The sequence below is a fragment of the Chelonia mydas genome, chromosome 11, assembly GCF_015237465.2.
Source record: "Chelonia mydas isolate rCheMyd1 chromosome 11, rCheMyd1.pri.v2, whole genome shotgun sequence".
Classification (NCBI taxonomy): domain Eukaryota; kingdom Metazoa; phylum Chordata; order Testudines; family Cheloniidae; genus Chelonia; species Chelonia mydas.
This window is the reverse complement of record NC_051251.2, coordinates 38711356-38734194: the sequence shown is the minus strand read 5'-3', so window position 1 is coordinate 38734194 and position 22839 is coordinate 38711356. Positions and strand designations below refer to the sequence as shown.

The 22839-nt window shown below is 37.8% G+C and overlaps 1 protein-coding gene across 4 annotated transcripts in view; it reads right to left on the bottom strand.

Annotated features, from left to right (window-relative positions):
- Positions 1-296: 296 nt before the first annotated feature.
- The window catches only part of UBR3 (ubiquitin protein ligase E3 component n-recognin 3), a 212564-nt gene continuing 190021 nt past the window's right edge, over positions 297-22839 (bottom strand). For all 4 annotated transcript variants that reach the window (XM_037912164.2, XM_037912165.2, XM_037912166.2 and 1 more), the window contains 7 exons: positions 21186-21310; positions 17286-17393; positions 16081-16206; positions 11012-11191; positions 9536-9745; positions 6179-6318; positions 297-2733 (listed from right to left, as the gene is read on the bottom strand). In XM_037912164.2, coding sequence (XP_037768092.1) covers positions 2616-2733; positions 6179-6318; positions 9536-9745; positions 11012-11191; positions 16081-16206; positions 17286-17393; positions 21186-21310 — 1007 coding nt within the window. In that variant the 3' untranslated portion in view covers positions 297-2615. The remainder of the gene's footprint in view (positions 2734-6178; positions 6319-9535; positions 9746-11011; positions 11192-16080; positions 16207-17285; positions 17394-21185; positions 21311-22839) is intronic.

Below are 22839 nucleotides of genomic sequence, written 5' to 3'. Positions count from 1 at the left end.
GCAGACTGAGGTAAAGTTTGGACTAAGATAAGGGACCATTAAGTGGTATAACTCAGAGCAAAATGAAATTAAAAGAATTGAAGTTAGTAATCAAACACACACACACACACACACCAGCTAAGTGGCCAAAAAGATAAAACATTCCAGAGTTGCTTTATGTACAAAATGTTTTTGCATGCATTAACTATTAACTATAAATATTAACTATAAATAGTTAGACACCGAACACATTTTAATAACAAATATACCTCGGATCATTAAGGTAGAGAGAAAAAAAAGCCCACAGACACACAGAATGATAGTAGACTTTTATTAACATATCTTACAATGTTGATTACTGTCTTCCTACTTTTGTACTTTTTGATGTGTTATAAAGATTGATTGAAATTCTACAGTAATGTACTGTACTTAAATAATCATTCATCCAGGATACCACACCAGTACATTTGAAGAATGCACACACCCACACCCACCACTCTAGTTTGGAGCTGTTATTTTTCAAAGTAAGCTTAATATAGCAGGCTTAAAAAAGTTATGGGGGAAATCAAAATTCTAGTTTAGCAGCATGCATGTATATTCAAGTACAAGTCTTGAATCAAGTGCTTTTTTCTTTTTCTTCTTTTTATTGACTGGTGACTAATTCACCAATACCAAAATAAACACTATGAAATACCCAGATTTTAAAGTTAAGGCTAATAATTTTACTTCACATCCATATGCACAACCATAAAACATTCCATTTTAAATAATACACAGTAATCAATTTCTGGAGACATTATCTCTTGTAAATATAGCATCAGCGTTTCAAACTATAGATTACTCAAATTCATGAGCCCTGTAATAATGTTGTGCTGGAGATGTAAAGAATCTTTTTGCTCTTCAACCACATTTACAAAATGGCCTAATATTCATTATGAGCAATGCAAAAATATTACAGGCTGAACTTATGATACAATATTAAAAAAGTAGTATTTTGGAAAAGACATAGCTATTCAGTTGGCGAAACAGAATAATTCTAATCTTACAAGAAGTATTCTAATACTTTTGAAATATATATATGTATATATATAAAACAGCACACCATTATAATGTATTTTAATGGTCGATCTTGGGGAAAACTCAGGGCGTCACTTTTTAAAAAATTTTTTTAAAGTGTATTTTTTTGTCTGTCCACTTCTCGACTGCTGTACAGTCATTGTATTTCCCCTATACACTTTTCACTAGATAATGACTTTCAGTGAGACCCTTAAAGAGGAATCAGTTTCCATTTTGTACACATGGTTTTAGCATTAGATTTTTTATTTTACACATATAAATTTTATTTTACATAAGCTATGAAAAGTCCCTAGTACCAGGAACTGCTTGATAGCACTGTATGAAATAGCCAACAAATGTCTGACTCATTTGAGAGAAAAGCTTAGTAGCAATATATTACATACCAGTATTTATCTGTAATCTTCCCTACCTACGTACAGTGTGGAGTTTAGCCCAATCATGCCTATTCTCATGGATTTGTAAGCCCTCTGAATATAAACTGTTTATTTGGTATTCTTCCAATGAGGATTCAGATGCATTGCTCATTCACCAGGACCACCTCTATTGCGCTTTTTTCTTTTTAGGAAATCAAGCAGAAAGAGCACTGATTACTCTGCACAAATACAATACAGATGACCCTCTTGAGCTGACATGGAAGATTCAAAATTGTGTTTATTTGCAGGATAACCCGCATGTTTCCAATCCAATCATTCTGCAACATGCATCTGGTTGGCAATGAAAGGCAGGCAGGCAGGGTTATAATTAGAACCTGCCATGTTGTATGTCTGAGAAACTTTGTACAGACAGTAACATCTGTATATGTTATCGCCAGTAATTTACTCAACTGAAATGGCAAATTTCATTTCTGGAAAAGAAAAAATAAGAAAGAATGTGTGTTCTGTTTTTATAGCAAGCTACCTAATTCACAGCTATTTCACTTATACATGGAAAATATCTATGAAATTCCTGAGAATAAATAAGGTTTTCAGCAATGCGTGAAATCTTTCAATAGATCTTTAACAATAAGTGAAATGTTCTTTAAAGTTCTACTTTTAGACCAAGTGTTACTATACAGTCTCACAAATCATGTGTTTTATATAATTACAATTGGATATCAAGCAAAAATCTCAAATTAATACAAGAAAGGCAAAGAAAAATCTATCCAGTATGTTTAGCAGATGTAATACACATATACAGTGTTTCAGCAGAAGATGCTAAATGACTCAATTCCACCCAGAGAAATATAAGGTTCCTGGGACCTGTCATCCCTAAACAAGTATAAGTACAACTTGTGCTTGTCATCATTAGTGGAATTCTAAAAATACAAAACAAAAGGAGACTACTGAATTAATTTAGATTTTTCACACCATTCAGAAGAGATTTTTAAATTTTAAACGGTCGTACCATTAATTTGGTAGCAAAAGCACCTAATTATTGAAAGACTTCATATATTGGCATAGTTTCACTCCCCCGCCCCCCCACCATGAAAGAGCTAAACCCCCATTCAATTAAAGCTATTGTCAGTCAAGTTGCATTCATTCATGGTAAAGGCGATGATATGGTACAATAATAGTGATAGTTTACAATCCATTGTAATGTGGTCCCCATCTTTTATTGATGTGATCAAAGGTATGAGATACCCACTGCTGTTCAAGCACCTTGTATCTTTCCTTACATATGTAGAGAGGTTTACCACGCCTACAGGGAGAGAAAAAAAAATCAACAGTTAATAGCGCAGAACAAATGGAAAATATTTATAATGTGGCTCTAAGTTAATAGTAATGTTCTAAAAGCGAAGTTTTATGATTTTTGCATTTTTTTTCTTTTCAGTTTCCATGTACATATGCATATATTTATATTATAGGATGCCAGTCTTCATTTGTTTTAAAGCACACATGCATTGAAACTCCTGACAAACACCTTAAAATAATGAACTTAGCGGTAAGACATTAATGCTCAATAGCCCATATCGTAGGGAAAGCTGTGGGAGAGGCCAGTGGGGCAGCAGTCTAGGTACTGAGTACGCTCCCTAAGTCTACAGAGAAGTGGTGCTCTGTGTAGAAAGGGCTCTATATGGTTGATCAGAACATGCAGAAGAATGAAACACATAGAGGTGGAGTGGCTGCTCGAGCGGACTGGAATGTCACTCTGGCACCTGAAAACCAGGGCAGAGCAGCACTGTGACCCCATGCACCAGACGAAGGGGCTATCAGGCATGAATGTCTTACTGCTTAGTTCATTATTTTACGGTGTTTATTTGTCAAGAGCTTCAATGCATGTGTGCTTTAAAACAAAGACAAAGACAGGCATCCTATAAAAATACATATATGTACACAAACGGAAAAGAAAAAAAATGAACGCATGACGGAGGGGAGGCTACCTGTGCCAATCTTGCATGGTGCTGCAATTTGATGGGCCAAGTCATTACGCCACTCATCACTCAAATTTGGCCTGTGCTGGGTAGGTGCAGGGGAGGTGATGGGAAGGAGCAGAGCTTGGCACCAGGATCAGGAGAAGCTGCCTTAGTCCAGGAGGGGAGCAGAGTGCTGAGCCAGAAGAGGTGCTGGTGAGGGGCCAGAAAGGTCATGGAGCAGTGAGTGAGGGGCTTGGGGTGAGTTGTTAGTAGGCTATGGGGTGAATGGGGAGAGGCTTGGTGGCTGTAGCTGATGGGGCTGTGGTGAGTATTACAGGGTTGCTGGGATGTGAGGTGGGTGGTCTGGTCTGATCAACTAGTTAAACTGGGTTTATGGAGTGCCCCAAAAGAAGCTGGCGCATACCAGCATATCTTGCCCTTATTTGAAGTTTGCAGACAATATTAATTTTGTGAAAACAGAATTTTACTTGCACCACCAATGGACTTTTTGACTTAAATACATGTGTGCTTTGGATGGAGATTAAAGACTAGGACTCTTCACCTTAGAAAAGAGACAACCAAGGGGCGATATGATAGAAGTCTATAGAATCATGAGTGGTGTGAAGAAAGTGAATAGGGAAGTGTTATTATCTCTTCACATAACACAAGAACCAAGAGTCACCAATGAACTTAATAAGCAGCAGGTTTAAAACAAACAAAAGGAAGTACTACGTCACACAACGCACAGTCAACCTATGGAACTCATTGCCAGGGGATATTGTGAAGGCCAAAAGTATAACTGGGTTCAAAAAAGAATTTGAAAAGTCCATGGAGGATAGGTCCATCAGTGCTTATTAGCCAAGACGGTCAGGGATGCAATTCCATGCTCCTGCTGTCCCTAAACCTCTGTGTGCTAGAAGCTGGGACTGGATGACAGGATGCCCTGTTTTGTTCATTCGTTCTGTCGTACTTGGCACTGATCATTGTCAGAAGACAGGATACTGGGCTAGATGGACCACTGGTCTGACCCAGTATGGCCACTCTTATGTTCTTATGCCTTGCTACTTGATATGTGTATTTATTACACATATTGTGTGAAGTCTCAAAATTGTTGTTGTGCAGACTTCCAATTTGATAAAATTCGTTGGTAAAATGTAAGTTAGGTTTTGAATATGGGTGATCTATCTTATAGTTACATCACACTCAAGATGGATTTTGAAGACTCTCATGTGTAACAGAATTACCAGCTTGATATCATTTCTACAGGGCTCCTGCACAATAAAAATTTAACACTGCATAATTGGAAACAAAGACACAGGGATGAATTTTAACATGGAAGGGTGCAGCTTTATTAATTTTTATTTGATCTGGGGGGAGGGGGATTGTGTGCTAAACCACACTCCAAAATACCAGGCAGTTATTTGGGCCCAGTCTGGTGTTCAGTGGCCAAACAGCCAATATTCAGGATCAGCTCCTTCAGCCTAACCCCATGAATTCACTCCACCTCTGACTCCTCTCACCCTATACCCATGACAAGAAATGAAGGTACACATGAAGGCCATCTCAATCTGTGAAGACTTAACATCTCCCCCTTCTTCCTCCAGGCCAATAGGGTCCACCAGATCTCTGGGAGCCAGCGCCATGGAGCCTCCCACCTGCACTAAATACCAGCTGCAATTTGCAGTGAAATTACAAACATGCAACTTTTAAATCCCCTCCTTAAACCAGGCCTCCAGGATCCTGCTGGAGAGGCGGAAATACTGGAGACTGGAGGCCTGGTTTAAGGAGGGGATTTAAAAGTTGCATGTTTGTAATTTCACTGCAAATTGCAGCTGGTAATACTGGAGACCTTGTCAATCTTGTCCTGATCCCAAAACCTGGTGATTGCTCAGGCCCACATCATGACAGAAGCACAGCTCAAACTATACCTCCATTATTCGGCAGGGCAGCAATCACAGCAGAGTGGCTGCTATATGCTCTGAGGGCTTCACAAACAGCAAGCAGGGTGGGGAGCCATGAGAAACAATCAACTCTCCCTTCCCTACCACAGCCTGGCCAATGGCAGCAAGGAGAGATGGAGAATCTCTCTCCTCCTCCCATACCCCTTCTTTGCCCAGGCACAATCTCCACATGCATTCTAAATAGGAGGAGGGCTCAGAAGGTGCCAAGTCTGCCCATCCCTCACCTTCTTCTCAGGATCCCAGTGGTTGTCTTTCTCCTATCAGTCCAATTAAACATCCCTCCCATCCTGCTAAGATGGGGGCGGGGAGGGGAGCATTTTGGAAATGGGACTGTGGTGGAGCAATAGTGAAGAAATCTGGCAGGGAAACCTGGATCCCCTCCAAAGCTGCTACTGAGCATCCAGAGGAACACTCAGCCAGTTGTAACAGGGGTCCTGAAAGACTGGGGAAAAGGGAGCCAGTACAGTCCTCCATAAAAGATTGATCCTGCTTTCAATGAGCAATGAATGCCATTCCATGTGAATCAGCAGGATCCACAAGGATGGCAAAGCCTCTCCTTCTCCAAGTGACATTGGGCAGGAAATTCCTGCACCACAATGTACACCTTGCAAGTAGCACAATTCATTTTTTAGTTAACAAGTTTCAGATCATTTTATTTATATAAAGAATATAAATCTAATTAGCATAATATAACAAATACAAGGACAACATTTACATTTCTAAATATGTGTTACTCAGGAAGTGAGAACTTGTTAATTACTGTATCTGTTTTATTACACACTGTAAACATAAAGCACCAAAATCAAAACATGCTCTATTAAAATGTTACCTAAGATCTCTGTCTTCTTCACCATGTGCATCTAGATAAACAGAACCCCAAAGGCAGAAACGATGGCCTCGAATGATGATGATTACAGATGCATTGATCAGAAGAAATATTCCTGTCCCAGCTCCACAGTTCTGAGAATGCTAGAAGTTATATTTTGGGGTTAGGGGAGGGAAGAGTACAAATATCCTATTAATGGCTGACAGTTTTATAATAAAGAGGCAAGAACATTTTATTTCAAACACACTACTTATATTAATTCAAGTCACATCACTTACTAAGGAACGATTTGATCCTTGCCCCTACTGTACACTTGCGGTTATAACATATAATCCCTGGAAACATATAACTACAAGGGTTATATGTTTCCAGGGATTTGCATGACAAAGTAGAGCCTACCAAACATTTTATGAATAAGCCAAAACCTCCTACATGATATGTTGCCATAATGCATATACACAAAGTCCCATGTAGAAGATGGTTCCAAACTCAAAAAGGGAATAATGTACTTCTGCTTTTTTTAGACAACATGCCTCCCTGGGGAAAAACTAAGTTACTATAGAAAACTGAGTGAAAGTGTTCACAACAATATCACTAACTTCCTACTAGCAGAAGTGCACAATTTGGTGTGGCAAAATATTTTTTTAGTGAACAGTGAAAATTTGAGATTCTCTCAGATTATGAAGTACTCAAGTAGTTTGCTACACACTGCTTTACAGGATGGACTCCTATTTGCAGATGTTGCCATACTTGTGTATTTGCTCCTCATCTTGCCCTTCACAGTATCTACACCGGTCACAATTTTTTAAAAAAAATAACACCTTAAAAGGTGAAACTCCTGGTTACAACAATATATTTTAATTGTTCATGAATGACACAGATATTAATTTATGCAGTTCATTTCTGTAATTGTATTTTGCAGATTTTAGCCCTTTCCACACATTTTTACTACAAAGGAAATTTATGACCACACAACTAAAATATAATTCTGAATATTGCAAAGTATTCTATTCTTTGTCCTATACCTTTATTGTCTGCAGTATATTTTCATAAAAATGACCTCTCAAATGTAGTCCTTATGTCCAACTATTTTAAAGTTTGATTATTTTTTCTCATACCATATTATTTTTTTGTGACAGAGTTGGAGATAAATATATTTTCCACTTATAAAGCACCTGTCACTTCAAGCACTTCAGAAAGGTGCATGAGTATTATCCTTATGGGGTTTTTTCGTCATGGCAATTTTTAGGAAAAAACACATGTAGAGCTCATGTTGAAAAAAGCAACTAATGGAAATATAATTTTAAAAGGTCAAGTGTCATTTAATCCCCAATGCCTTAAAAAAAAAACATTTTAGAGGAAATTACTAAAACTCTGCTTGCGATCTGAAAACAGCAGCCAACTTTAGGTATAGTACCATAGTTACCATCTTGGCTGATATTTGCAAATCCATTCTACTATTAACTCTGCACAATTTATGTCTTTTTCGTGCATTTTATGCTGGATGGGGCAGAATCCCCTTCAAGGAATTACCAATCTGACCCAGAGTTTCCTGGGTCTGCCCCTTCCTGCTCTCTCTCAGTCTCATGTGTAGCCTAAGATTTAACATGGCAGCACTCAGAGTCTTCAGTGAAATCACCCATATCCACTCACCCAGAAATAAAAAAGTCACTAAAATTCAAGAGTAAAGAATATATTTTTAAAATATTAAAATCACAATCTTTAGCTCCCATGACAAAAATGCAGCCTTAATTATCTTTATTTTAGAGGTGGGGAACCCGAGGCACAGAAACGTGGAAACTTAGAACACTAGCAGTTAAGGCCCAATTTTTCAGAAGTTCCTGCCTACTTTGGGTGTTTCAGTTTTTCAGAGCTCAGTTCAAGACAGTTGGGGCCTGGGCTTTCATCTACTTGATGAAAATCTACAATGTCCCTTGAAGTCGATGGGAGCTGTGCACAACACAACTTTTTTTAGAAATCGTCTCAAGACATCTATAGCCTGAACACTAAAAAACTGAGCACCCAAACTTAGGGGTCATTTTGAAAGTTATAGGCAAAGTGACCTGCTCAAGTTTACACATCAAAAAAGTGGTGGTTCAGAATAGAATCCCGGTGTGCTGACCTCCCCCCTCTGCTTTTCTCTAATACTGGAAACATATTCCTGCAATAAAGAGCATGTGGTTCACTGGAACACTCATCAAATGTGGAGCCTTTAATTTTTAAGTTATTGATATGAATATCCATCTAAAGACAGTACTGATCAAATAGTAAACACTGATGGCTCCTCTGTGGCTTATTTGAAATGAGTTTGTGGTCTCAGTCAACTTCCTAGTGGCCAAGCAGCCACAAATAAACAAACAACACACACACAAAAATCATAACCACAATTTGTAGCCTTGTTGGAAAACTCAATAGAGCTTTATAATAATTCAAGTTTCATATTAAGATTTCATGGGATTGAACATAGTAAATTTAAAAGACAATGTTAAAAATCCAATTTTCAAAAACATTTTCTTAAAGGTGTTATTAGCAACAATGCAGATGAATCAAACAAAAATTGAAGATCATTATCTGTGTTGTTTACATTTTGCATTTCATTCAGAAAAGGAAAATAGACCACTCAGTTTTACTTTTATTTCAGTTCAGTTTTACTTTGTAGCTTCCCTGCACTAGTACAATGCTATAAAGTTTAGGATGAACACACTACAGGAAATTAAAAATAAACTTGTTTTCATTCACATTTAAATAAAACATCTACAAATATCAGATTTTATAAAAATTATATACAAAACTGATTTTTGGACTTAAAAACCATGTGATAGTTTCTCTTTAAATATATTTATACTAATTTTATAATGGCTAGTCTTGTGTTAGTACCATGGATATACTAATTCAGGAACAATCACAAGATTCTTTTCGCAAGCCAGCTTTGCAGAGATGGCAAATGTGAACTTCAGAGCGAGAGTGCGTGACAGCCATTGACTTACAGAACTGTTCCACCCATTTAGTGACATCAGCACTGGCCTCAGAGCAGACCATTTATTCTCCTTCATTATGAAGGGAGAATAAGGCTAGTTGCTGTCCAAACAAGGAAAATAAGGACTGGCCCTTAGAGGAAGGAGTACCTACATATTATCTCACTTGAGTTGCCTTTGAGATAAGGCCAAATACATAAGGGCCTTCAGAAGTCTCCTGTGAGGGGCCAGACTAAAAATTTAATTAAAACATGTTTGGAAATGAAAACTGTCAGAGCTGAGAAAGGAATGCAGAACTTCTTAGCATGATTTTTTTTTTTAAATTTAAAAATGGAAATAAAGCTACAGTAATTTGAAATTCTCTTATTGTAGAATTCTCTCTTACCAGTACACATTCACAGTAACTCTGTTGTTTGCAGCAAAGTCCTTTCAAGCATACAAAAGTACCACAAACTAGACAAACAGCAGGATCTTTAGGAACCTTGGTACAGACAGTACAAGTCTTTCTGTGATAATACTGGAAGATGGTATTATAATTTTCAGGCAACTGAAGGAGACATGGCAAGTCCCACTTAGGCTCTTGTATAAGCAAAACCTAAAAAGAAAATGATAGAAATATTTATCAGTATTGTATGTATATTTATCTGTGCTGTGAGAACTTTAGAACTACAGAATATAAATGTCAGAACTGTTTTTAAAGGAGGGAAATGTACTCTTTGAGATGGCCCATTCTTTCTACTGCATTCCACACAAGCACTGAAGTGTCCTTTAAATGCTTTCTGGCTTCCTATGGAGCCTATTAATGCTGCATTAAGACTTCAGCCAGAGAGCATCACTCAAGAGCAACATGCTTCTTCTTGCCCCAAGGAGCTCAGCATACTCATATACATTGCTTTAGTAAGGTTACAAACGGACTACTGACTGCCTTTCCTCAGGGCACAATGCATTACACCTTCTAAAGGCAACAAACTTCACAAGTAAAACATGGGGCTTAAGTCTTGTTTACTTTGGGGATTTGCCCTGATTACAGCCATTAGTGGACAGCCAGTGACATAGCTGCACCACTGCCAATCCCTAGCATGGACAGGCAAAGCTGCTACTTGTACTGAAATTTGGGGCCAAAAACAGTAGGGTAAAGTTAGGCTCTGAAACTGATGTCTAGGAACTTGCTTGATTTTCAAACATATTGAGCACTCAACAATTCCCAGTTAAATTGATGGGAACTGCTATTCCCTCTGAGGTCAAAGGGAACTGCTGGATACTCAGTACATTTAAAAATCAGACAGGTGCCTAAATATTAGTTTCAGAGTCTAACTTTACCCTCTTATTTTTGAAAAACTTCGCCTAAAATTTTTAAAGAGCCAATAATACATTACCATTGAATCTATTCCATTTTTTGCAGGTTACCCACTTAAGGGCACATATGTGTGAGGAATTTCTTACAAATTACTGTTCTGCTATTTCACAAGAGTTTGTTATAAAAACTGAAAGGTCTTATTTGAAAAATACAGTAAAACAGCAGTGTTCTTTTTCAAACATAAAAATGATATCAATAGTTTTATGATCATGGCTCAATGGTCTACTGAATGAATCAGATCTACTGAGGGCAAGAACGTTTTGTGATTACCATTAGGGTTCAAGTTTTCATAACAAAGTTGTACCTGCAAAATATGCAAGTGAAACAGACGCAAACACAAAACACACATGTTGTGGGTTCAACTATGCATTTTGCCTCCTTATTTTATCATGATAAATTTAAAACACAGCATTACACATACACACACAGCGTAACTAGAATCAAGTAATTCCATTCTTACACGTCAGCACTATATGGGGGGGGTGCAAATTTTTTTTTACATACCTTCACTTGTTCTGCATGTCTTTCTGCAAATGAAGCCAATTCTAAGCACCACTGCGATATCATGTTAAATGCTGGCACTGGCCAATCAAGGCAAGAGGCACTGGTGAATTGATGTGGTGACTGAAAAGATGATGGTAATAGACCCAGGCAGTTTGCAAGAACTGTAAATTCTTCATCTTCCTTTTAGACATGGAACAAGAAAGACTTGATCATTTTGTGTTATAAACTCAAAGCACAGCACAGCACTGTATGTATCAATTCCATATCAATTAATATGTAAGTGACTGGGAGGGAGCATGGTGGAGTGAGGCTCTGCTACACCTGATTCTCCAGTGGTGTAAAATCCCAGAGGGACCTTACATCAGAGGTGCAAGTTAAAGCTGCCCCTGAACTTGAGTGAAGTGGAGAATGAAACCCATAAAATGTTAGCTTACAGTTCACAGACCTAAGAGTGAAGTCTAGTTTGAATGGAAGTACTGTATTCTCTACAAATCCAGAACAGGTTTTAAGATTACTTTGGTGATATAACTGAGAGGCAGATAAACCGCTGTAAGGCCCTGATGCTACAAACACAAATGTGCTTAATTTTAAACACAAGTAGTCCTACTGATTTCAATGGAACTACTTACATGCTTAAAGTTAAGCACATACATACATGTTTAGAACTGAAGCCTAAATTGATAATTAGAGAAAAGGAAGAAAACATAAAATAAGACCATACATTTATGCAGAGCACATTGATAACACAGGGATGAAATGAATGGGATAAAACAATACAGGAAAAAAGTAGAAAGAGAAAAATGTGAAGTATTCATAAATGAATTAGAGTATGTCCAAGATGCATGCCAGCCAGCAACAAGTATATGATTAGGAATAATAATAATAATAATAACAAAAAAGACCAATTTGGATAAAGATATGCAAAGTAATCAAGGGTGAGAGAGAAGAGGCTGCAAAGTATTAAATGACAGATGATGAGAGGACAAATTATAGAATGAAGATAAGGGAGTGTAAAAATGAAAAGAAAATTTAAGTAGGAGAAAGTAAAAGAGGTTGCACAAAAGATTAAGCCAAAGATTAACACATTTTTCATTGGAACAATAGAAATCAGCAAAGGAGACATACAGCTTTTAACAAATATAGAATATAATTGATTGATAGAAAAGATATTACAAATACACATATTATTTTGTAAAATAGGACAAGAGATGGATGACAGAAACAAGATCAGGAAAATATACACTGAATGAAATTAGGATTGTTTCCAAATGGGTATGAATGAAATGCCTGAGAGTCATCAAGTTCTAAGGCAAGACAAGATTCACTGCAGAATTATGGGGTGAAAGTTGCAAGAGATACAGGGCAAACATACTTGATCAACTGGCAAAATATATGGATAGAAAAAGAGCTATTTACTAGGATCCCCTGCCAACGAAAGATTAGTAAATGCACAACAGATAACGTTTTTTCCAGTCTAGTTTTAAAATACAAAAAGAAGGGTTCTAATAGTTTTTCTATGGAGATCATTTTACTGTCTAGTACATCTCCTTGGTATATTCTAGTCATACTAAATTTTCCATTTAGTTTCTTACCATCACTCCCAATTATTCCCCTTTTCCTATGCTATGTTATTTCTCCCTTTTTCTCCTTAGTGTCCTTTAAATAACTCTAAACTTATGCCACCCATTAGTCTGTTTAAGCAGATGCAGGTTGCTATGGCAGAACAGGAGCTATTGCTGGTTCTGGAGAGCATTAAATACATACAGTCAGACGTGCATACTGTAGTCCGATGGATGCTAGTAGTTTTTTCGGGTGGTGGCTAGTAAGACTGTCCAGAATGACTCCATCTTGAACATGGGAGTATGTATATGAAGGGGAAGGACCATCTTTTGACTATGAAGTAACACTAGTAGGACCATGAGAATTGCTGGTCTGAAGAGAAAGACATCCCTGTTCCTATCACTTTTCTAATTTAACTTGCATCAGTTCAAGTATATCTAATTTTCCACTTGCATCAGTTCAAGTACATATTAAGCAAAAACCCATCCAGCTAGAGATTGAGTTTGTCCACTTGCAGAAGAAAAAAGGAACAGATGACGAATATATTTTAAAAATGAGTTTTGTGAAATATGGAGACTCATCAAGAAGAGAAATACAGAAAGACGACTTCAATCATCCAGAGCTGCAGAAGAAAAGGGTCTCTCAGCTACAGTGGCAATACTGTGTAGAAGGACTGATTTAGGAGACCATTGCCAGAAGAAAGTGGTGGGATAAGGTCAAGATCTACTGAATCAATAAAAATTGAAGGGCAATAGAATATAGAATGACTACAGTAGTCTAGAAAAAGAACAGGAGAAAGGGTGAGATGAGTTGCAGTCAAGGCTGGCCCACAGCTCTACCCTTCCTACTCCTCACTGGAAAGGATAGGGGAGGAGCAGAACTGCTCTTTTTCTATCTCCCTTTTAGCACAGGGAGCTGGCCAGCATCTGTGTTTATTCTCTTCCAGGAAATATGTGGCAATTGTCTTAAACACCACCACTGAAGAGAAAGAAGGTGGTACCCAGCTATTTAAAGACCACCTCCTGCTCCTCCAGTAGAACCAATGACCGCTGAAATGGCTACTTGGGTTTCATGTAACTCCCAAGGTGGCCAGAGATAAGGAGCGAAAACAGGGGAAAAAGCCTGACCCAGATCTCACCCCTCCCACCAATTTGGGTATCTAAATTCTGGCAGGAAGCATGAAAGAAGCATGGAGAAGATCAGCAGCAGTAGGCATTGTAAGAACCCTGTCTGACGATTTGCCCAGAGCCAGAGCAAAGGAAATGTAGCATCATCTGAAGTGCAGAGAAAGGTTATACAGTTCCATACTAATGCCAATAACAACTTTGTATGTGTGCGCCACTTCTGGAGAAGAAGTCTCCTGCCTGCACAATTATGGCATCCTTTGCAGGTGTTGACATTGCTGCATCCACTTTAAATGATCATGATGCAAACGGTTTTGGTTGTTGGCTTTCGTTTTTTGCCTTTTGCTGGTTCATTCTCCTTCTCTACTTGTCTATAATGACTTTCAGCAGATTTCTCTGTTTCCCTTTTTAAGGTCTGGGTTAAATATTACTTGCAGGTAACTTAGCCTCATCTCGCTCAATTTGAAAGCCAAGTGTCTTGATCACCCTCTTTAACACGGTCTCAATTTTACCTGGCCCTTTTAAAGATGGGCCTCAGAAATCATTCTTATTATTTTAGAGGCAGACTAGTGCTATCAATTCACACAGACTCAGGAAGCCAGACTGTGAAACAAATGAATTCATTTTGGAGAAATTTATTTAAAGCAGGGAATTCTTGATAGATATTTTCTCCCATTGGCCTTCAAGTTCACATCCAATGGTGCTGTGACTATGCACGGGACTGCTCTCCTCCTGCACTATTCCTCTGGAAGAGCTTGGAGGGATGTGGCTGCTCCCTAAGCCTCCTTCAGGGGCCCTGAACCTTTCCCTTTATGCACACATACTGCAAGGACAAGCACTGCAGGAAAAGCAAAGGCACTCCTTTTGTCATACAGCAGGTCTCTTCAGCTGCTGAGTTCATGTTAATAAGCTACACAGTGAAGAAGAAGAGATCCCTGTGCTGTGGAAGAAAACCAATTAAACAAATTAAACTAAAAAAAGCCCTGAAGTTATCCTGTCAGCAAGAAGATAGATACATTTGATCAAAAACCCAGTCCTATGAGAAGAATTCACAATAGGAATAGGACAGAAGCAAAGGCCTGGTCTACACTGGGGGGGGATCAATCTAAGATACGCAACTTCAGCTACGAGAATAGCGTAGCTGAAGTCGACGTATCTTAGATCGACTTAGAATCACTTACTTCGCGTCCTCGCGGCACGGGATCGACGGCCACCGCTCCCCCATCGACTCCACTTCCACCTCTCGCCGTGGTGGAGTTCCGGAGTCGACGGCAGAGCGATCAGGGATCGATTTATCGCATCTTCACTAGATGCGATAAATTGATCCCCGATAGATCGATCACTACCCGCCGATCCAGTGGGTAGTGTAGACGTGGCCAAAGGCAGGGTCACTAATTACTCCGGATTTCCCTTGACTAGAAGCCAGACGTTTGAGGAACAAGTGGTTGGCAGGTCACAGTGCCACCTGCTGGAAGCAGATAAACTTCTGAGGGAAGAAAACCCTCCCAAACATACAGGATTGTCAGGCATACCTTTGAGATGGAATATTACTATAAATGAAAAATACATCTTCTCTATCTCCATTCCCCTATGCACAAAATGAACTCCCTATCCCCATTTATTAAGCCCTACTGTCTCGCCACTCAAATCTCTATTAAAAAATTTATCTGATCTTAAAAATAACTTTTGGACATTTATATTTTTTTATACCCCCACGCCCCCATCCACCCACTCTCACAAAATAAAAGAACTTTAATAAGGTTGCAAAGTTAAAACACTCAAAAGTTAGGAAATGCCAGAATTAAGGTGGCCCTGGCTAGTGTATTAAAATACAGTATCTCTTAATTCTTGATGGAATTGTTTTTAACACATTACTTGCACAAAGAAGAAAATTCTGTGGAGGTTGAGATTAAACACTGGGGGTGTGCGTGTGTGTTTTTTTAGCATAAATGCACGCAAAATAAAGTTACACCATGGCCAGTGATTTCACTCTATATTTTGTCTTTTGCATGCAAAAAAGCCAATTCTGAAACCTTTCTGCTCACATAACTCCCAGAGAAGCCCACAGGAGGTTATGAAAATGAAGAGGAGGAAGTATCTAGCACATAATATATTGCAAAGTTAGCAGTTCTTCTTGCTATGACACCTTCTACAAAAATATGCAAAATATAGTAAAACATTCTCTAGAATCTTACAATGTATCTGAAGTCTTTCACGCATGTCAGATATGAAGCAATGTTACAGCTAAACAAATATCTGCTCTAAATAATACAAAATGTTAGACCTTTTCTCTTTTGAGGGTGGCATAATACATGTTTCAATTATAGTATATAAAACTTTCAACAGAAAAAAACAGTGTCAAACCCTTCCCTCCCCGCATTGTACCTGACAACTGGGTAAATCCCCTCCAAAAAGATGATGTTGAAGAAGACAGGTGATCCTGAGGAAAGGCAGGCAGAACTGCTGCAGATAACACTCTATTGAGTCAGGAGACCAAACACTAGGGCTAACCTAGAGTGAAAAGAGAGGTTATTAAATTCTGCTTTCCAAATTCTATGTTCCAAAGGCTAATACTTCACTAATAATCTCAAGTGATTTTCTTACAAACAAATCTAGGATATAGCACCTTCCAGTTAGGCATTATCTTTCTCAAAAAGCTGTTTTATACATAAAGCCAACTTTAACAGAAGCAAAGGCTTCTGGTCCGTTAAGAAACCAAATAAATAACTAGACAAATTATCCCAGAGGAATGGGCTTTGATCTGAAAAAGAGGACCTTTATCAGTCTGTAGCACAAAAAAAAAAAATTTCTTCAAAATACCGTTTCAATGGTTCTCATGCCAGTTAGGTTAAAATATGTATACAGATTGAATGGAGATAAATGTTGGAAAAACTATAGTGAGAGATTTTATGCATATGGTGGACATGTCCAGTCATTAAAGAATATGGGGATGTGATTTGTAACCAAATATTACAAATTGCTGAATATTTATTACCAAATGATCCTTTGGTAATGCTCCTGGGGCTTCCTAGCAGAAGTGGTCACACCCAAAGATATTAAGAATTAATCTCTCATCTGCTAGTAGCCACTAGATTACCAATAGCCTCCCACTGGAAAAAGAAAAATAGTTCAACACTAGAGGAATGATTAAAAAAAAAATATGGGTGGTGGATGTTATGGAAAAATTAACACATCAATTATGCACCCAGCAAAACAGACAGAGACAATAGATGCTTAGGTATTTTTTACCATTCAATTCATTACTCAGACAAAATATATTCACTGCAAAAAAAAAAAAAAAAGCAGCACACATGTCCAATATTTGATTATTAACATTTATAGACATGCCTGGTTTAATGAAGTAGAGTCAGCAGTTTCATTCAATTTAATAAAATCACCAGAAATAACACATGCTGGGTGGTGCAAAGAGGCTCACTGTAATTTGTTAGCATCCTGCTAAACAAAGAGATTTAATGACTACATTACTGCATAATATTTCCAAAACAAACAAAAGGTCATTTTGTTTCTATTTACATAGTAATGATTTGTAAACCTGTTAAAATTGCCTAAACAAAACTGTCAAAAAATACCATTGCTAATTCTTCAGTTTCTCCTTCCTCAAACATCTTCCCTTTAGAGAGCTCAGAAATCACATGACTCAGTAATGCTTCCCAAGACTTTTCTCCATTGGATGTATTCTGTGAATAAAGAAAAAGGCAGACTCAAATTGCATCAGTCATACAAAATAAGGAGAAAATTGTTTCTATAGAAGCTGCAAAGGTGAAATATATTTCCTTTAAAGCAACATACACATTCTGACTCAAAGAGAAGAGATACATATAATATTGGAAGGGTGATGTTTTAAGCACAAATAAATACTGCATAACAATACACAGGATGTAGAAACTGAAACAATATTTGGATAGTGAAAAGCTCCTAAAATCAAATACAATTCAGATGGAATATATTTAGCATATACAGTGAGGTTAAGTGGCAGTTTTGAAACTGTAATTTGCTATAATGCATTAATTAAACTGAACCAAGAAATGCTTGAAATTTAGATGTATTGAATGAGAAAGAAGCTATCAGAAAATTTAATGCTATGTAGAGAATGGGTAACATTTATACAGACAAGGAAAAATTCAATGGAATTTATTTTTTTAATCAGTCACTTAGCTTTGTGCCATAATAACTGTGTGTCAAGAAAGCTAATAATTACAGAAAACCATGAGAAATAAGCAGCATATTTCCATAATGTCTTCCTTGAAATTACACAAAAATAGCCACAAGAAGAAACAATATCAGATACAAACTTCAGTTCATGTGAGAAAAGTATAAACATGATCAACAGAAAGACAAAATGTTGCCAGGACGAATATTTTAAAAAATACCAAAACAAATGAAGTGGGTTGTAATATATAAAAGCTCTACCATACAATGCTGTATAAAAACTGACATTCACTTCCCTAATGTACAACAAGGTTAATCATCTCTTTCTAGGAGTTTAAACTCCTCACTGAGGGTGAAATTCACCGCAGGGGCCAGGCCAAATCCCTTTTCCCCATTTAGGCCCTTAGCTCAGGCTTTAAGCCAATGGTCTCCAATCTATTTTGTTGGAGGCTCCTCTTGTGATGATTTGGCAAAGAGATGTTCCTCTTTTCACCCCGTGTTCCATCTCTCCAGGACTCTCAGCACCACTATATGTCCTTTCTTCTGCCCATTCACACTCTCATCTACCATTTCTAGCCTAGCCTTAACCCTGGTCTTTAATTTCTTTCTTAAAATCTTTTTTCTTCTTTTGCTCCCTCCTCATTACTGCTTCTCCTTCCTTATTCCCCCAGTCACCAAAAGGCTACATGCAGCTTGCAGAGTGATTAGGGCTTTCCTGGGCTGGGTTTCAGATAATCTCATGGCTGAGCTGAGTATGAAAAGGAGTAAAGAAAACAAACTTGACATTGAGCTACTACCTGAACCTGTAGCCCTGTACACATGCCAGCTGTACTAAGGCATCTGCCAGAAACGGGCAGGGAAGGCAGGCTGCTGTCAGGAGCTACCGGAGATGCTTTAATTGCCACTATTGGACTATGTCTGCTGAAGGGTGCAGTGGGTAGTTCTCTGCCTCTCTCATGCTTTACCTAAAGTGGCGTATGAAGTGGTCAGTGGGCTCTCTGTACCCAAAGGGGGAGGGGGGGAGGGGGGTTGGGAGAATATGTCAACCTTCTTGAATTGATAGACTTTCAGTTACCATTCACTTTGATTTACCTACACAAACCCTGAACAGCCTTCAGCAGCAGGGTGTCATATAATGTAAAACTACTACCCACATAACTTTATTAACATCTGTCAGAGACAGGAATGCCAATGAAAATGCCAGTTTTTCTTTCTAGAATACAAAAATGTGTTACCAATACATATTTAGCTGCATATGTCAAGAGGTTTCACCACTTGTGATTCTCAGTGCCTTTAAGATGAAAAAACTCTGCTACTTCATAAATCCATTTGCTGATCCATGAACATAATTTGCAACCCTAAGGCACAAACTACCTTATGTGCTAAAAAAGCTATTATTCTACTAGAGAGAGAAAATCTTAGCATGTAGCAAACCTGACTACAGTATGCCATCTTTCTCTATTTTCATACAATAAAATATTTCATTGTAGATAGCTGTTGAAACATTTAAAATATATGTTCAGATAAAACTTGACCCATTCTACTAACCATTTTATGAAGGATAAAAAGCTGCCTACATTTATCAACTTGACTGTGAAAAAATATAAACTGGCAGCGCTTTCAAGCACTCTCTGTCACAGATTTATACCTGTAAAATTGTCTGTCACTTAGGTCTCATTTAGATAAACAAAAAGTGCACAAGACCTCATGCTAAAATTGTGGGTTTGAAATTGAACTCTTATTATGACAGTATCCTATGAAAAAATATTTATTGAACAATAATGCAGCATCCATCCTATTGCACAGTATCCTCAGATACCAAATAGCACATAACAAAAATTTTGTTACTTAGCCACCTCTTGACAAACTACTGACTTGCACTTAAAAACTGTAGTGTTGTATGTGCTGACAATCATGGCCAATTGTGCTTACATGGGAAAAGTAGGCCAGGTGTCTCAGTTTCCTTATAAATACTACTAATGGCAGGAAGGAGGATTACCTGCCTGGCCCACAATATTGCTAAATTCCTCCTCTGTTTCCTTTCTCAGTGTGCATAAACATATTGCATATTTTGATAGATTGCACATGGCTAGTGATTAATAACTATGAACAAACTAGAAAATCCATATTTTCTTTGCAGACAACTTGCTTTTTATTTACTCAAGTAAGTATATTAGATTGCTGTCTGATACATCTAACAGGACTTCAATTTTACAGTGAGAGGAATACTCTATTCTATTCCATTATATCTAGCTACAGAATCAGGTTTAACAGAAAGTCTTATTCCCAGTCTATAAATCAGTTCTTTATCAATGGCACATTGTGAAACTTCCAAAACCTCTTCATATAAAAGTGTCTTTATCTGATTTCCACTGTCATTCAAACACAAAGTTACACACACAGAAAAGAACAGGCAGGACTTTCTGTTCGTGAGAAGCAGAAGAATAATCTCTGCACTGGGGGAATGACCAATTGTACCATGGTTGGACCTAATGAAGAATTTTTATTTCTATTCCAACAGTTAATTAACAATTTCCAATAACAATTTTGAGATCTAAAGTTGACTTTGGACAGGTCACCTTAAAAATTTCCCTGTCCTGGCAACAACACATTGACACCATCATATAGTAACCAAAAATGTACTAAACCAATCCATACATGGATTTTTTAAAAAAATGAAAAGCAGGACTAATGTGTAAAATTAAAATACTACTTGAAATATTTTTATTAGCACTTTTGTAGATTTTAGTGCTCTTGTCAGTGAGAGACTTACACCACTAGGCACAGAGGCAGCATGTAAGCTTTTAAGCACAACTCTGCAAATCTATAGTAAAACAATACTAGAACTTTGATATATTACAAAGATACTTACTTATGCCAAAATGTATAGTAGAGTCCACTGAGATTAAGCTAAATGAAACAAATCTGATTCACTTGTTACTTGCACAGCAGTTGAACCAGAGATGAAATTCTAATGATGCTAGGCCACAACCTATTCTACATTAAGTTCACCACTGAATTGATACAATATACTAATAAATGCTTCATAAATTAATAACAGGTTTCAGAGTAACAGCCGTGTTAGTCTGTATTCTCAAAAAGAAAAGGAGTACTTGTGGCACCTGAGAGGTTAACCAATTTATTTGAGCATAAGCTTTCGTGAGCTACAGCTCACTTTATCGGATGAAGTAAGCTGTAGCTCACGAAGCTTATGCTCAAATAAATTGGTTAGTCTCTAAGGTGCCACAAGTACTCCTTTTCTTTTTGATAAATTTAATAGACAATCTTATCAATATTTAGTTTTTAGTAAACTGACCAACCTTTTTCAGAGCTCCTGAGTTCTTCCATGCCACCCTGTCTTCAGCGCTGCATTTTACAGAAAATGCTGCTAGGGCTTGGGTATACAATAATGTAAACAGCACCTTTACAATGCAGGTAAAGTGTTCTATAAAGTAAACAAAGAGTCATTGTCTTTCACATTTTTTAACCCATGACTTCAGTTTATTATAGACCAATTACACAGTCTTTTTCAATTTGCAAATAAAATGCTTCTCCAATGAACAATCAATTCAATATGAAAAAATCCAAAGAGCACAAAATCATTTTTAAAGTACAAGCTTTGGGACTCTCCCACCTCACACGGTCCTAGAGGCCAGGCTGCAGCCCGAGCCCCATGAGCCCAAGTTGGCTGGCACGGGCAAGCCGTGGGGTCTTCCTTGTTTTGTTTACATACCCTCAGTGCGTTAGAAAGTTATGGCAGACAGCCCTGGAGGCTGTGAAGTATTCAATGTACAAAAGAGGTATAGTGCAAGTATACTTTCATTGCCCTGAAAATTCACCTCAATCTTGATCAGCAGTGACTTCCTTCTAGGGGCTTCACAACATTTGTCATGCTCACGTTATTGTAAAGAATTACTGATAAGATGTTCAGCACAATCGACTGAGAATTGTAGACTAGAGCAAATTGTCTATCTAGAGCAAACTGTCTATCTTATCATGTCCGCAAACCTGATTCAAATATCTGGGTTAATCACAGTTCTAACAAATACTGAAATAGGTGCTGAATGACCCAAATAATCACAGTAACAGGGGCATTCAGCACATTTTTTTAGCTTAATTCCTGACTCTCCACTTTCATTTTTTCAGATACTGAAATTCTAGACCCGCCACAAGTCACTAGTTCCTACTTAATACAGTACCACACCTGTGCCTGAACCTTAGTAGAAAACAGAGCTGGGATGTGGAGCTAAGATAAATCCTGTTGTATTCTTATATATAAAAATATGAATTATGTTTCAACTTTTTTAGAAAGAGGTTTCTCTTTTCTTTCAGAAGCCCTCAGAATTGTATTTAGATATGTATGAATACCCACCCACCCACACTATAGATATATAGATTACATAGACAGACAGGACATCTCTCCCTACAGGAAGACTCCAGTCTGCAGCGGGTACAGGGAACTGCTCTGAAATCAGCTGTGAGCAGCTGGCAATCAGAGGCAGAACCAGACTTCACAACATTTGAAAGAGAAGAAAGGTGAAAGTGAGGGTTAAGGTGCAGATGTGCTAAATGTCCCTTTTTCTCATCTTATTAGAGGCTTACAGCACTCCCTGCTCCAAACAATTTCATTTATTTTCAATTTTGCAGATCAACTTTAAAACTTAAGTTTGTATGACCTACCCCTTTCCTACTTCAAGTCAAATCAGTCCCATACTAAGGGGACAATCTTCCATACTAGCATCGATGTAACTCTGATTCCTATTAAAAATAACAGGAGTTAGGCGCTTAAAACAAGTGCTCCCCAGATTTTGGTTCACTTTTAGTTACATAATATGATGCAACAACAAACCAAAACTGGCTTAAATTCATTCCTCCTTAACCAAGGGCTGAGTGAGCTTTGTGCATGAAAACATACAGGAGTTGACGTGGATTTAATTAAGTGCTTATCCAGCATACAAGCAAGACTGAGGGGGT